Source organism: Eurosta solidaginis, chromosome 2 (assembly GCF_040869045.1).
Source record: "Eurosta solidaginis isolate ZX-2024a chromosome 2, ASM4086904v1, whole genome shotgun sequence".
NCBI lineage: Eukaryota > Metazoa > Arthropoda > Insecta > Diptera > Tephritidae > Eurosta > Eurosta solidaginis.
This window is the reverse complement of record NC_090320.1, coordinates 173,882,141-173,899,032: the sequence shown is the minus strand read 5'-3', so window position 1 is coordinate 173,899,032 and position 16,892 is coordinate 173,882,141. Positions and strand designations below refer to the sequence as shown.

Here is a 16,892-nt window from a genome sequence, read left to right as displayed (position 1 = left end):
TTTCATCGTACCAGTTGTTTTTTCGTGGCCGCCGGTAACCAATTTTTTCCTCGGCGGTAGTACGAAGTGCTTTGGAGATATGCTCCCACTGCTCCTGTATTCCTTCAGGATGAGTTGTGTTCTCAGGGAGCAGGTGTGAGAGTCGAGTTGCGAAATAATTGGCAGTCTGTTGTGATTGAAGCTTTTCGACGTCTAGCTTTCCTTGTGTTTTTTGTTCCTTGGTTTTAGCCGCGTTGAGGCGGGTGCGTATTTTGGCTGCAACGGGATAATGGTCCGAGTCGATGTTAGGTCCTCGGATCGTGCGCACATCTAAAACACTGGAGGCATGCCGTCCGTCTATCACAACGTGATCGATCTGATTGCGAGTATTTCGATCAGGAGACAGTCATGTAGCTTGATGTATCTTTTTATGCATGAACCTCGTGCTGGATATGACCATGTTTCGAGCACCGGCAAAGTCAATCAGCCTCAGTCCGTTAGGAGAAGTTTCATTGTGTAGGCTGAACTTTCCGACTGTAGGGCCAAAAACACCTTCTTTGCCAACCCTGGCGTTAAAGTCGCCAAGCACGACTTTTATATCTTGACGGTGGCAGCGCTCGTACGTTCGTTCTAATTGTTCATAAAAAGTGTATTTCACCTCATCGTCTTTCTCCTCTGTCGGCGCATGGGCGCAAATGAATGATATGTTAAAAATTTTGCTTTTATTCGGATAGCGAGACGTTCGTCCACAGGCGTGAACGCCAGCACTTGGCGACAAAGTCTCTCTCCTACCACGAATCCGACGCCGAAACTGCGCTTATTCACATGGCCACTCCAATAGATGTCACAATTTTTAATCTTCTTTCTTCCTTGCTTCGTCCAACGCATTTCTTGGATGGCGGTGATGTCAGATTTTGCTTTGACGAGGACATCAACCAGCCGGGCATCTGCACCAATCCCATTCAGGAAGCGGACGTTCCAGGTGCATGCCCTCAATTCATTGTCCTTCAAACGTTTACCATGGTCGTCATCAATAGAGATTGTATTTATCCGAGGCTTGTTGTTATATTTCATTGGAGTATGATTTTACGTGACGGGTCCCAAGCCCAGCGCACAACCCGCTCAGCGGGGGTGAAAATATTACTTCCGCGTTTATATAGCGAGCCGCTTGCTCCAAGACAGACGCCCGCTTGCAGCCGCAACCACAGGTGTACAGAAACGTTACTACTATTACTATATATGCGCTAAATAAAAATTAGCAAAATCGGATAAAGAACACGCCCACTTTTTAAAAAAAATTTTTTTAAAAGTCAAATTTTAACAAAAAATTTAATATCTTTACTATATATAAGTAAATTATGTCAACATTCAACTCCAGTAATGATATGATGCAACAAAATACAAAAATAAAAGAAAATTTCAAAATGGGCGTGGCTCCGCCCTTTTTCATTTAGTTTGTCTAGAATACTTTTAATGCCATAAGTCGAACAAAAATTAACCAATCCTTCTGAAATTTGGTAGGGGCATAGATTCTATGACGGTAACTGTTTTGTGTGAAAATAGGCGAAATCGGTTGAAGCCACTCCCAGTTTTTATACACAGTCGACCGTCTGTCCTTCCGCTCGGCCGTTAACACGAATACTTGAGCAAAAACCGATATATCTTTACTAAACTTGGTACATGTACTTATCTGAACTCACTTTATCTTGGTATAAAAAATGGCTGAAATCCGACTATAACCACCCCCACTTTTATATCGAAAATTACGAAAAATTAAAAAAAAAAATGCCATAATTCTATACCAAATACGAAACAAGGGATGAAACATGGTAATTTGATGGTTTATTGACGCAAAATATAACTTTAGAAAAAACTTTGTAAAATGGGTGTGACACCTTCCATATTAAGTAGGGCGAAATCAAAAGCCCTTGGAATCTTTGCAGGAATACTGTTCGTGGTATTACATATATAAATAAATTAGCGGTACCCGACAGATGATGTTCTGGGTCAGCCTGGTCCACATTTTGGTCGATATCTTGAAACGCCTTCACATATACCACTAAGGGCCGCTCCCTTTTAAAACCCTAATTAGTGCCTTTAATTTGATACCCATATCATGCAAACACATTATAGAGTCACCCCTGGTCCACCTTTATGGCGATATTTCGAAAATGCGTCCACCTACAGAACTAAAGATCACTCCCTTTTAAAATACTCATTACCACCTTTTATTTGATACCCATATCGTACAAACACATTCTAGAGTCACCCCTGGTCCACCTATATGGCGATATCCCGAAATGGCGTCCACCTATAGAACTATGCCCTACTCCCTTTTAAAATACTCTTTAATAACCATTTGATACCCATATCATACAAACGCATTCCAGGGTTACCCTAGGTTTATTTTCCTACATGGTGATTTTCCCTTAATTTGTCTCCAAAGCTCTCAGCTGAGCATGTAATGTTCGGTTACACCCGAACTTAGCCCTTCTTACTTGTTTTTAATAAATTGTATTTGAAGCCCTATTTAGAATATTTAAAACGTTGAAAGGCCAATTTCATTATGACTAGTTTTATAGTATATTTTAGCGAAATTCCTTTTTTTATATCGTAACCATTTAACATTTTTCCAAAGAAATATTTCGATATCTTCATTACTAAGTCTCCATTTATATTTTGGTTTTAGTAGCGTGGTAAATGTATAGAAATTAACTGTATCCATGTCTGTAACATTAAAAACGTTTCTTTCAATAAGCCCGTGATCGACGCCGCACTGTAACATGCCTTAGAATTCGTTTTACTTTCAATGCATTCAACTGTCCAAACATACATACTAGAGATATACGCCGCCGATTTTCGTCGTTTTTTGCACGCCGCCGCCGAATGTCAAAAATATCGGCGCGGCGGCGGCGGTGGCGTCCGGCGCGGTACTATATTTTCTACTCATTTAAGACTGTCTAGGCCATTTATTGTTCATGTCGAAAATTGGACGGATATGGTTGAAAGGGCTATCAACGGATGCGCATCACTGCCAGTTATAAGAATCCAATTGCGTAATGGAACTCTTTCTACCCGTTCAAAAGTAATTTAAAAAACAATCGCTTTCAATGCCAGCTTAACACGGATTTTGCGTCACTCAATTCACCAAGTTATTAAAACAAAACACTAAAAGAAAAATTATATAAAAAATTTAAATGCTCACTTTTCATAATTTTAAAAAAAAAATTAAGAAGGAACAATGAATTCAAATAAAATGACCCAAGTCGAACATGTTTTCAAATTGTCCTTATGTTGTTAAAAAAGCAAGTTACCCGAAAAAAATGCTGATTGTTTCAAAAATTCTTATATTCCGATTGCCGTAAATAATAAGCGTTATCAGTTATGCAAAATCGTTAAGTAAGTAGGTCCCAAGGGTATAAACTCTCCTTTGAAATGATTCTCACCTCATACTTAAGTTGGACACAGAAGGGTTTGAAAAATCACTTGGCCTTATATTCAAACATCTGTTGTTTATTTGCGAAACTTTAAAATAGCGTCTGATGTGTTAATTTTGATTTTCACACTTCATCATTCAACACCCAAGTCCCCCGTTTTGACATTTCCTAAAGTTGGCGGCCCTATCGCCAACTAGTCCCTTGTAGTGGATCACAGTGATTCTAGCCTAACTGAAGCTACGCGGTTATTCATAATTAATTCTTGTATCAAAAGGCCGGAAAACAACAGTTTGAACTGAGCGTATAACCTTAACATCTTTCAACTTAAAATCGGTCTTTCAATCTAAAATATCGTTTTGGTTTAGCGAAGACTATTGAAATCAATGTCTCGAACACAAACGTATTCAAGGTCCTTGTAAAATTTAAATTATGTAGGATTATAGTATTTTCACCCATGAGTTACGCAATAATATCCACTTGGACTGCTTATGATTTCGAGGGCGGCATCCTTGGCCGAATAGTTACTCTCTAACATGTCAAGGTGTTTCTCTGGTAGTGCTCGGCAGTATAGCGCGACAAAAAAATCCGTTAGAAAGTCTTCGGAACTCCGCTGTTTCTTGGTGCACTGAGGATCTATAAGCGTGAAGTTGCCAGGATGAAGAGAATCTTATGGAAAAGTTTCTGTACGGACATAGAGTGCTCCAGCGAAACAACACGGTTGAAAAAAGTCCTAGCAGGAGGAAACATAGTCCATGGACTAATAAGGAAAGAGAACGGGAAATGGTCACGTAATAGTGAGGAGGCCATTGAGGTACTTTTCGATACACATTTTCCGTTGAGAAATGATTCAGAAGAGTCAGCAGACAGCACTCACACTTCGATCACGGAGCGGGTAATGCCGGTCTAGGTGACCGATACCAAGATCTAACGGGCGGGGAAGACGTTTTCTAAGTTTAAATCGCCGGGCCCAGGTGGTATATTCCCGGCCATGCTAATTTCAAGTAGAGCTTATGTGGAATGGCTTAAATAATATTGAATGGTCTTAACTACCTTAAAGTACATCCAGCCAGAACCAAATGCATCAGCTGCATGTTTAATTGCAGGAAGATAACTTTACAATGGGGGTTGTATGAATGCCGCTGGGCGGGGTTTTATCACCCCTGCTGTAGACGCTGGTCATCAACCCACTGCTCAGGCAGTTAGATGAGGGACCCGTAAAACTTACGGCTTACGCAGATGACGTTGCAATTGTCACAAGTGGAAAATGCCTTCCAACGGTTAGCATTTTCATGGAACGGGGGCTTCGGGATATACATATATACCTGGCGTCTAATGTTGGGTTGACCGCCAACGCGGAAAAGGCAGATATGGTATTGTTTTCTGAGAGGTGCTTGGTTTTAGATTGAACCAGGCCTTATCTAGGAGGGGCTACCCTGCAGGAGAAATATTTCACAAATTATCTGCGAATACAGTGTACTCTCTCCTAACGGACACCTCTCTTAAGCGGACACCTCTCATAAACGGACAATTTTTTCAGTACCAAAAAAATCCTTAAGCATTTTTTAGTTTTTCCCTTTTGGGCGGACAGCCCTCCCATAACAGGACGCGGACACTTGCTTTTTACCCCAAAGGGCTTTTTAATTTCCCATAACCGGACAGCTTACAACACTTTTTTTCATTTACTCTTTACCATATTCGTACAGCTGTTGCTTATTTACTAATACGTGCATGGTTGTAGGGGAATCCCCTAAATACGAAGAACCTGTATTCAATACAGTAAAAAACATAAAAATGTGTGTACCTATTGCATACACGTAGTTAGTATCTTCTTTTGTGTGTACGTACGTGAATCGCAATGCCTAAAATAATGTTGAGTATTAAAGACAAAGTTAATGTCTTTGAAATTCATAAGAAAGAAAAACTAAGTGTACGAGAGTTGGCAAAAAAATGTAAGATCAGCAAAACGCAAGCTGCTGGCACTATCAAAAACAAAGATCAAATTTTAAGTTTGTGGGACACTGGCGTCAACCCGGAGAGAAAAAGGAGTCCGCTGAAGCCCAAAGGCCTTAATATTGATAAATTGTGCTACGAATGGTTTATGAAGGCTCGAAATAAGAGCATTTCTCTGTCAGGTACACTTATCAGGAGCAAAGCTAAAGAAATTGCAGTGGACTCAATTACGACGATTTTAGTGCATCATCCGGCTGGCTGGAAAGGTTCAAAAACGTTACAACATAACTTTCCGTACAATTTCTGGAGAAGCCGGTAGTGTAAACCAAGATGACGTCAAAAGTTTTTGCACAAAAGTGCAATATTTGATTGAAGGATATGATTCACGAAATATTTATAATGCAGATGATACTGGCTTATTCTTCCGAGCATTTCTGACTTTTTTAAATTATTTTGAATATTTTGTACACAAAACTTTATTCTTTAATTTATGAACAAAGCTTTATGAACCTCCTGACTCAGTCTTATTTGTATGTATTAATATTCTTGTTTTGGAAATAAAACTGTTTAAACATTCATCAATAATACTTTTCTCATAAGCGGACAAATTGGGCAGACTCTTAGGTGCCCGTGTAAGAGAGAGTACACTGTATATGCTAATGTATGTGCACTAAGAAGACTTAATCCTTCAATACATTTTTTATGCTAATTTGTGCTGATCGTACACAAAATGATTGAATATAAATTTTTTATATTTTTTCATCGCATCCCTAAATGTTTTTTCACGAATTTTCTTATTAAAATTTGTTCGTAATTTGTGTAAGCTGTGCTCATAGCGAATTAATTTTATCATAACAAAAGTGTTATTTTATGTTAGCCCGAACGAAATAATTACAAGTGATCAATATTTTTCACAGGTAAAGTTTAAATTATCACGTACATTTATCAAAAGAGTTGCAAAGGTGTTCAGTGAGCTGAAATAGAAGAAAGGGAAGTAGAGAAGAGGAAACGAAAGAAAGAAAAGAAACTGACAAAGAGACCGAGTTAGATGAAGATATACAGATAGAGATAGATGGATCGGAGGAGTAAGGAGAGGGAGGTAGAAATAGAAAAAGGGTGGGAAAAGCGGAGGGAGAGAAAGAGGCCCAGAAAGAGAGAAAGGCAGAGAGATTAGTGAATAATAGAATAGAGAAAATGGGGAGAGGGGGGGAGTAAGAATAAGTACTTCCTAAAAGTTATGCAGTTATGCAGATACGAGTAGATCAAAAATAGGGTAGAACAAAGTCTGCCGGGTGTGTTAGTCCATAATATAAAAATGAACCGTTCGACTGATTTATCATTTTCTTTTTTTTTAGGATATTCATTGAGGTACGAAGATGATTCTTGCGGAGGGAAAAGTTCTTTCCAAGAAGTGGAGCAGAGACCGATCCATTCGAATGACTTCTATTCACGGTTCGATTTGCCTGAAATTTAGTGCACAGGTAGACTTTTGCCTAGATTAGTATTTACGAAACTTTTTTCCGGAAAGTGGAGCGGGGATTCGTTCGATTTGCCTGAAATTTCGTATATAGGTAGCCCTTTGCTTAGATTCGTGTTCACAACACTTCGGGCCAGGGACCGAAATATTCGAACAAGTTCGGTTCATAATTCGATTTGCTTGAAATTTGGTATATAGGTAACCCTTTGCCTAAATTAGTAATTACGATTTTTTTTCGGGAGGTGGACAAGGGACCGATCTATTCAAAGAAATTCTATGAATCGTTTGATTTGCCTAAAATTTGGTATATTGGTAGACCCGCTGCCTAGATTATTATTTACGAAACTTATTTTTCCAGAAAATGGACCAGGGACCGACTGGGAATTGTATTGGGATTGGAACTATAACAGTAACTAGGACTAGAGCTGGGATTGTGACTGGGACTGAAACTGAAATTGGGATTGGGACTGGAACTGGAACTAGAACTGGGTGGGGGTGAGGTAAGAGGTAAAAAGTTTTTAAGAGATATGCAGATAGACCAAGGACGTCTGCGGTGTCTGCTAGTAAATAAATAAAAATAGACATTCGCCTCCCTCGTTCTTATATCCTTCTACCCACGCATTGTGGTGCGCATTTGCATCCGCGCCTATGACCAACCGCCCTCTGCGCTCTTCGTCGTGTACTAGCCTCTTGCACTCCATCGGTGGAACCTCCGCAGCACGGGCCATTTAGCAGGATGCCAGGATAAATATCTGCTTATTCTTTTTCTCAACGGCCACCACTAGGAGGTTCTCAGTAGTGTAATTAGGCAGCATATATGAATGCAGCTGTTTCCTTACCATGCCTACAGCTCGCGCCCGTCCTTCCGTTTGTGCGTAGTAACCGCCAAATACGCGCGCTGAGTCCAAAAACCTTTCCTCCAGATGAGTGCCACTGCTTCTGGATCAGCGCCACGTCAAACGAACCCTCCTCAAGGGTTAGGAGGAGTTCGATCGACGCCACTATACTGTGTTGGAGGTTTATCTGTAAAACTCGCAGCACCATTGGGCTGTTTGTTCCCCTCCAACACCTTCGTCGTGACGTCACCGTCCTCCCCTGGCACTTTTGGTTTAGAGTATTCGAGGCCCCCGAAAACGGCGACCTTGTAACTGATGTCCAGAGTACTTAGATTATGGAGAGACAAGGTTTTACCGCACAGGGATGACGAACCCGATCTCGCAATCGATGATGATGGAAAAAATGTCCCCCCACCTGATTATGACGAAGTCAGAATAGCAATAACCAGATTGAAAAACAACAAGGCCGCGGGCGCTAATGGATTGCCTGCGGAGCTTTTCAAATACGGCGAGCAGTTGGTAAGGCGCATGCATGAGCTAAATATGGGCGGACGAGTGCATGCCCGACGACTGGAATTTAAGTGTTCTTTGCCCAGTCCACAAGAAAGGAGATACTGCAAACTGCACCAACTAACGCGGAATTAGCCTTCTTAATATCGCATATAAGGTCCTGTCAAGTGTATTGTGCGAAAGATTGAAGCCCACCGTGAATCCGCTGATTGGACATTATCAGTGCAGCTTCAGACCTGGTAAATTTACAATCGACCAGATTTTCACAATGCGCAAAATCTTGGAAAAGCCCGCGAAAGAAGAATCGACAAGTCGATTTTAAAGCCGCCTTGGACAGCACAAAAAGGAGCTGCTTATATGCCGCTATGTCTGAATTTGGTTTCCCCGCAAAACTTATACGGCTGTGCAAGATGACGTTCAGCAACACCATCAGGTCAGTCAGAATTGGGAAGGACCTCTCCGGGCCGTTCGAAACTAAACGAAGTTTCAAAGAGGGTGACCTCCTATCGTGCGATTTCTTTAATTTGATGCTGGGGAAAATTATACTAGCCGCAGAACTTAACCGCTCTGGAATATATTCTATAAAAGCTTGCAATTACTGGCGTATGCTGATGACATTGATATCATCGGCCTAAACACCCGCGCCGTTAGTTTTGCTTACTCCAAACTGGAAAAAAGCGGTAAATATGGGTTTGATGGTGAATGAGGACAAAACAAGCACGTGCTGTCATCGAGCAAAGAGTCAGCGCATGTGAGCCTTGGCAACCACGCTACTGTTGGCAGTCATAATTTCGAAATAGTAAAATACTTCGTTTATTTGAAAACCAGCATCAACACTAGGAACAACATCAGCTGTGAAATCCAGCGAAGAATCACTCTTGCCAATAAAAACTGCTTTGGACTAGGTAGGTAATTGAAAAGTAAAGTCCTCTCTCGGCAAACGAAAATCGTACTCTACAAGTCACTTATCGTACCCGTCCTGATGTATGGTGCATAAGCATGGACCATGATAACAGCGGATGAAGCGGCTGTGGAAGTGTGCGAGAGAAAAGTTCTTCAAAAGATTTGTGGACCTCTACGCGTAGAAAATGTTTCTGTAGGAACCCGACTATGGAAGCAGAGGTAGAGGGCGGCTCCCACTCCATTGGAAGGACCAGGTGGAAAACGATTTGAACTCCCTTGGTGTGACCAATTGGCGCCGGTTGGCAGAGAGAAGGAGCGACTGGCGCCCCTTGTTGGACGGCCATAACCGTTTAAACGGTTAAGCGCCAATTAAGTAAGTAAGTATTCGAGGCCCTTTCCATCCTCTCGTAAATGCTGTGCCGGGTGTTCCTCTGTGCGCCACGCAGCGCCATTTGGCTGTTGCTCCTTTTCTAACACCTTCGTGGTGACGTCGGCTAACTCCACCTCTCCTCTTTCTCTTATGCGTTTGAGGTCTTTTTCGACTTCGCCCACTTCGTGTTAGCATTTTTATCCTCGGAACTTCTTTTCCTGAGTCACATGTAAATTTTGCCTGTACCCCAGGACATTTTGCCAAGCTGCATGTACAATATATCCTCCTCCTGCTTGTTTATTTGGAATATGTAGAACTGACCTTCCTCAGTAGGCCGAGATAAAATAAGTACGTTCCAATCCTGTATTGGTATGTTCGGATTCTGATTCTGCAGAAGCCGCAGTGTATCCTCCGACTTCATCACGGATACCATGCTTAATTTTGACAAAAAGCGTGGGCGCTTTGTGCAATATTTTTCATATATCGAGCGACCGAGGCTTTTTTCACAATAATACTTGTATTTTTCATTCATTATTGTTTTAAACTTAGTTTGAAAATTATTTTTACTCTTAAGTTCGATATTATATAAAAGCGTGTCTTTAGCTCTTTTTTTTTAATAAGAAGTTTAAAAAAGAAGAAGAAAGCGATATTGGTTTTAACTGCATTAACTCTGCGGGATGATAAGGTAGTTTACTGTGCGTATGTGTGCGTAGGCATTGGTTGCTAGGCGAAAATATACGGTTTCCATGGAATTATCGAAATATGCCCAAATAAGTTTCCCTTATACGGTCGCAGTGATGTGTTAGTAACATGATTGGCTTACCACACCGAAGATCCTGGGTTCAAGTTCTGGGCAAAGCCACATCAAAAATGTAGAAAAATTTTTTCGGCGTAACATGTGTAGGTCCCGTCCCACCAGTTTTTGGGAAAAATTAAAAGAAGCACGATGCATATTGGAAGGGAAGCTCGGCCTATATCTATTCGGAGGCATATCGCGTATTTTATTTATTTTTTATTCATGACGCAAACTGTAAGAGAAGCAAGCTCAGCCCAAATCTCCTTGGAGGTAAATAGCGCAAATTGTATTTTTTTATCGGAGGCTCATTCCGAAAGTGTTGTAGATTACAAAAAGGCATCTTGATGGGACTCTTAAAAAGTGTTAATGCTCTAATTTAGGTATCTTTTTTGATACGGGACTTTCTCGTATTTAAAATCACCATCCTACAAACAAAATTAGGATCCCCACAAAAATGGTTGGGATTCATCCATGCTTAAAGGAATGCATATTATTCTCACCTTCATATTAATTGTATGCTCCTGTCCCGGACACTGAAAGCTAATAAGATTAATTTATGAATCAGTTACTTAATTAAACTTACTTACTGCAGTTTCCCGTGAACCAAAGATCTCAGTTAGATTAACCGTGTGGAAGTCAAGCCCTTGTGTGTCCCAGTTGTCATGATGGTACGCATTCTTTATGAGCTGCATTAATGAGCAAATGTCCAGACGATACTTCTGCTCAATGTTACTCGTTTGACTGCAGGAGGAATTAATTTTACGTTTCATACACTCCAGTTTTTCGGCGACCTCGCTCTCCAAATCTACCATATTAGCAATTATCACTTCATTAATTTGCATCAGCATATCTACCCACTCTTGATATGTCACGAGTTTAATCTGTTTTAACCAGAGATTTAAAATAACGGTTATCTAACTAACCAATAACTTTTAAATTCATTATGTATATTTTCTGTTATTATATTGTTCTGTTCTGTTAAAGCGCTGTTTGAACCGTCATGCGTTGTTATCATATGTGTCTCCGAGGCCTGGTTAGTGATGAAGTTCTTTTGAGATAAACAGCTACGAACTTTATAGGATGGACAGGAGGTCTTAAAAGGGCGGAGATGTTGCTATATGTTTAATGAAGTATCATAAAACTCGCGTAATATCAGGAATATGTGATAGCGTTACTGAACGCCTATTAGTTAAATTATCTTGCTCATTGCCATGCGTTTATACTCCTAATAAATATTGTAGTGTCATAAAAAACTTTAAGAGTACAGACATAAAGGAAATCTGTAATACTTTTGCTAGAACATTTGACGATGGTGTAAAATGTGCAATACATACCTGTGTAATTAGGACTATAACTGAAATCGATTATAAGACACCTAACTCTATATATATAGAAGAGATCTGTGAGGAAGGAATTTTTAGGTTTTGACGGCATTCGATACTCTTTCCCACGGGCAGTTGCTTAAAGCTCTAGAAAATGCAGGAATACGAGATAACTGTTTAAAGTGGTTTCAAAGCTATTTGGAACTAAGACACTTTAGGGTCAAGGTGTCTAATCACTTTAGCGACGAAATCTTGATATCGCATGGAGTTCCTCAAAGTTCAAAACTGGGACCAATCTGTCTTGTCGATTAATTCCTTGTCTTTAATTTGTCTGTAATATTGAAGTTACAAAAATGACGTTTATCTCGCAGTCTGAGCTCGGTGCATGAGAAACTGAAATACTTGAAAGAAGTTTTCCTATACCTGCTTATGTATATACGACTGATATTATTCCGTCTCGAGACGAAGAATGTGTGAATGCTACCGCGAGTTGAAAAGCGAGATGCAAAAAGCAAAGGCGGAAAGGAGCGGACTGAGCTGCTAGGCACCCCGGCATACCGCCTGCAAATTGAAAATTAAATTCGAATTCGGCGACACACAGAAGATTTTGAGTCCGGGGCAAACTTTGGTTAGAACGATAACGGCGAACTTGCAACTGATGTCTAGAGAGTACTTTGATTATGGAGGGATAACTTCTCTGCCCTCCTAAATGCAGACAGCTATATACCACCCAGGGATGATAAACCCGAGCCAGCAATCGACGATAACGAAATTATTATCCCTCACCCGATTATGACGAAGAAAGCAATAACCGGATTTAAAACAACAGTGCCGTGACGCATTGCCTGCGGAGCTATTCAAATACGGAGGCGAGGAATTGGTAAAGGGCATGCATCAGCTTCTTTGCAGAATAAGGTCGGACGAGCGCATGCTTGACGATTGGAATCTAAGTGTTGTTTGCCCAGTCCAAAAGAAGGGGGATCTAGCACTCTTCTCCAACTATTGCGAAATCAGCCTATCGTGAATCGGCTGATTGGACTTTATTAGTGCGGCTTCAGGGCTGGTATACCATCGACGAGATTTTCGCTCCCCTAGCCTTCGGAAAGTGTCCTTATCGCTACAGCAACAACAACAACGAGATTTTCACAATGCGCCACAAGCACGAGAAAAAGAATTGCCACACATCACCTCTTCGCCGATTTTAAAGCCGCCTTAGACAACACAAAAAAGACATAGCGGCAGTTCTGAATATGGTTACCCTACAAAACTTATAAGGCGCACAATGATGCTGAGCAACACTATCAGCTTAGCCGGAATTGAGAAGGACCTCTTCGAACCTTTCGAAACTAATCGGGGTTTCAGACAGGATGAGCACTTATCAAGCGATTTCTTTAATTTGATGCTGGAGAAACCAATAGAAGCTACAGAACTTAGCAGCTCTGCAACAATATTGTAGCGAATATTATCAGTTTTATACGTCACTATACTGCGAGTAAATAAATTCACATCAGAAAACCAAACATTAAAGTAAGCAGCCACAAATGCATGCGAACATCAAAGCAAATAGCCACAAATACAAATAAACAGCGAAGCTTTGTATTGGAAGTTAAGGGAGAAATTGCCAAAAATATTTCTATCTGAACGATCGGTTGTATGGGATATATACTATATATAGCTTCGATCAAAGTGATTATTTCAGAAAATCTTCTATGATATATTAAAATATATATCACCGAGTTTCACGTGTATACTTTCTAAATTAAGGGAGAAATGGCCAAAAACCTTTCTATCTGAACGATCGGTTGTATGGTATATAACTATATATATGTAGCTCCAATCAAAGTGATTTTTTCAGGATATCTTCTATGATATATTAGAATATATATCGCCGATTTTCACGTATATACTTAAATTGCGGCAGGAATGACCAAAATCGTCTTATCTGACCGATCGGTTGTATGGGAGATATATGTTATAGTGGTCCGATCCTACTGGATCCGACAAATGTCTAATATAAGACAAAAATTCATCCTTGTGCCAAATTTCATTGAGATATTTCAAAATTTGAGGGACTAGTTTGCGTTCAAATAGACAGACGGACAGACGGACATAGCTATATCAACTCAGTTCGTCGCCCTGATCAATTCGGTATACTTAATGGTAAGTCTATCTTCTATATTTGTCAACGTTACAAACATCGGACCAAAGTTAATATACTATTTCATGTTCATGAAAGGTATAAAAATGGGCGTGTCACCGTAATAAGCTATTTCTAGTAAAAGTTGGAAAATTTCATTAATAACTCAACTCTTTTTTTTGTAATAACGCTTTTTAGTACAATGGCACTTGTGTGTTTATGTTTATTCTTTTGTTATATCTTTATTTTAAAATAAACAGTAGGGAAATCCTCATATCTGAAGGAAAACTGCATTATTACCCACTCAAGTTCATCGGTGTTAGTTTCTATATCCTTTTTGCTTCTTTTAAACGAAAATTAGTTCAGAATAGAACCATATTTATATGGGGTATTCCATCCCATTTCGACCAATTTCGAACGCGACCCCTTTAGAATTGGCTGAAAGTTTTTCTTCTATACCTTTTCTGCTATACCTTTTTCAAAAATTGACCGTTTGGGATCTTTTTATACTCAGTTGAGCAGAGCTCACAGAGTATATTAAGTTTGATTGGATAACGGTTGGTTGTACATATATAAAGGAATCGAGATAGATATAGACTTCCATATATCAAAATAATCAGGATCGAAAAAAAATTTGATTGAGCCATGTCCGTCCGTCCGTCCATCCGTCCGTTAACACGATAACTTGAGTAAATTTTGAGGTATCTTGATGAAACTTGGTATGTTACTATCTTGGCTTCATCCTGTTTCTCTTTCTATGACCCGCTGAAAATAGCCGGCCGTATGCCCGCCATATTGAACATCCTGTCAAAACGCTGCCCAAACGCTAAAAGTAGCCATCTTGGACATTCTCTCAGGCAGTTCACGGATAAGATATCACACTTTTTTGTACACGATGGCCATGTCTTTGTTATAACAAACGATCTGATAGAACTATTGAACAATTCAAATACATATTCACAATAATCGGGAAGCATAAGCAGCGCACTGAATTGATATTGTAATGAATTTAGAAAAATTCCGCTTATTTGCAACCTTCTGCTAACGCTCGAATCGCTAAACTGTTGAATAAATCACTGCAATATTCGGTATTGCAAAATGGTCTTTATTAGACTACTTTGGGAGTAGTACAATTATGCTTCACAATTAAACTTCACTTCGTAACTTATAACGTGTTTAAATGAAACTGATTAGTTATTCCTCAGCTTGCGCTGCTTTTATAATCTCTGTTGCTTCGTCAGCATATTTCTCCAAAGGTCTAGACGTTTCACCTTCTAGAATCTCTTGCTTAGTTGTCAGCGATATACATGTATATTTTTAGTTTAGCGTTTCTCATAGTCATATGCCTGTGTATGTGTGAGCACTACTTCGGCTGATGACCACAAGTGTGTGTGCGTAATATCTCTATATCTCTTCGTTGCCTTGTATGTATGTACATGTACATGTGCGGCTCGCTTCAATGTTTTTTTATGTTGTTGCTTCATTATTTACTTAGAAACCGCTTAGAGATGGTAATATTCGTCACACTGTCCTCCACCTAAGTCTAATCGTCCCATTCAGACACATTTTCTGCTCTACACGCTGCCAGCCTTTCCAAATGAACCACTCTCATTTTGTTTCGTGGGTTGCCAATGGTTTGTATGCGATAACCTACATCGCTGATTCGTTTTATAACTTTGTATGGGCCTTCCCAATTACACTGCAATTTCGGTGACAAACCTTTTTTTCGTTGTGGGTTGTATAGCAGCACCAAATCTCCTTCCCGAAAACCTTTCGAATTAATTGCTTTATCATATCTGGCTTTCATCTTGTCACGTGTCACGTCATGTTGTCCATGTTTTTCGAATGCCCAATGTTTTACATATTTCTTGGAACACAGCTGATTTAAAATTTCTCCCTTGGTCAGAATGTAACTCCATTGGTACACCATACCTCGCAACCAAAATCTTTTATGAACACTTCTGCTACTGTTTCCGCTTCTTGATTTGGAATTGGGTATACCTCTGGCCATTGGCTTAAATAATCCATACCCACCAGTACATATTTGTTTCCGCAGTTGTTAGTAGGAAATGGACCTGCGACATCTATGGCGATCCTTTCAAATGGCGCACCTGAGTTATATTGCTTCATCTGGTCATGACTTCGTGTTTTGGGGTCTTTCGCTCTGCTGCAAGCCTCGCAGTTCATAATCCACTCAGTGGCCGACTGACGGCAACCAGCCCAATAGAATCTCTGCTTAATTTTCTTGACTGTCTTCGTGATTCCGAGATGACCTCCACTTGGACCATTATGTAGCTCGTTGAGAACGTCAGGAATCCTTTTCCTGGGAACAACTATCAGTTTCCTCTTACATTGACCATCTTCACTCTCCCACACTCGATGCAAGCAACCGGATATCAATTCTAAACTGTTCCACTATGCCCAATATGACTTCGCAATAGGACTCACTACTGACATCTCCTCCCTATTTGGTCTTTCGTTTCGCTCGAGCCCTTGCATAACATGTGACAGATCTGTACCTTCCAGCTGACACTTCCTTAGTTCTTCCTTGTTCCATTCATCCGTGCAAGTTATAGTCATTAGCTGGACATCTATAATGTCTTCTTTGCCTCAGCTTTTGAACAGTGTTTGCATTCAAAACTACATGGTCTTTGTGACATTGCATCAGCATTTCCATGGGTACTACCTTTTCGATGCTCAATGGAAAAGTCATAGCTTTGTAGTCGCTCGATCCACCGTGCCAATTGTCCTTCTGGATTACGGAACTACAGGAGCCATTTCACAGCTATCTCCATGTAACGCAATAGTTCCTCTCTGCTTTTCCAATTGATCGGCTGTAGGTAATATGCAACTATCTTCTCCTGTCCATCAACCAGTTGTGATAAAACGCCTCCTATAGCATATCCACTCGCATCTGTATCTAGAATAAATGTTGCTCCTGGAATCGGATATGCCAACACTGGGCAGTGCACAAACACTCTTTCAATGTTTGGAAAGCCACTTCTTGCTCCTTCTTCCATACAAAAGCTTTATTTTTTCTTGTAAACTCATGGAGGCTATTGGCTACGCTGGAAAAGTTTGGTATAAATCGGCGGTAATATGTGCACTGCCCAAGGAAACTTCTCAATTCATGCAGGTTCTGTGGTCTTGGCCAATCCTTTACAGCCTCTATCTT

The 16,892-nt window shown here is 40.2% G+C and overlaps 1 protein-coding gene across 5 annotated transcripts in view; it reads right to left on the bottom strand.

The window, feature by feature from the left end:
• LOC137240338 (uncharacterized) overlaps nt 1-16,892 on the bottom strand; it is a 175,701-nt gene that overhangs the window by 55,430 nt on the left and 103,379 nt on the right. For 2 of the 5 annotated variants that reach the window (XR_010949701.1, XM_067766446.1), the window contains exons 2-3: nt 10,846-11,139; nt 10,759-10,798 (exon numbers count right to left, since the gene is read on the bottom strand). Coding sequence is in view for 3 of the 5 variants with exons in the window: in XM_067766446.1 (XP_067622547.1) it covers nt 10,766-10,798; nt 10,846-11,139 (327 nt within the window). In the remaining 2 variants the exon portion in view is untranslated. The remainder of the gene's footprint in view (nt 1-10,758; nt 10,799-10,845; nt 11,140-16,892) is intronic. The other 3 variants (XR_010949700.1, XM_067766444.1, XM_067766445.1) reach the window with 2 other exon arrangements.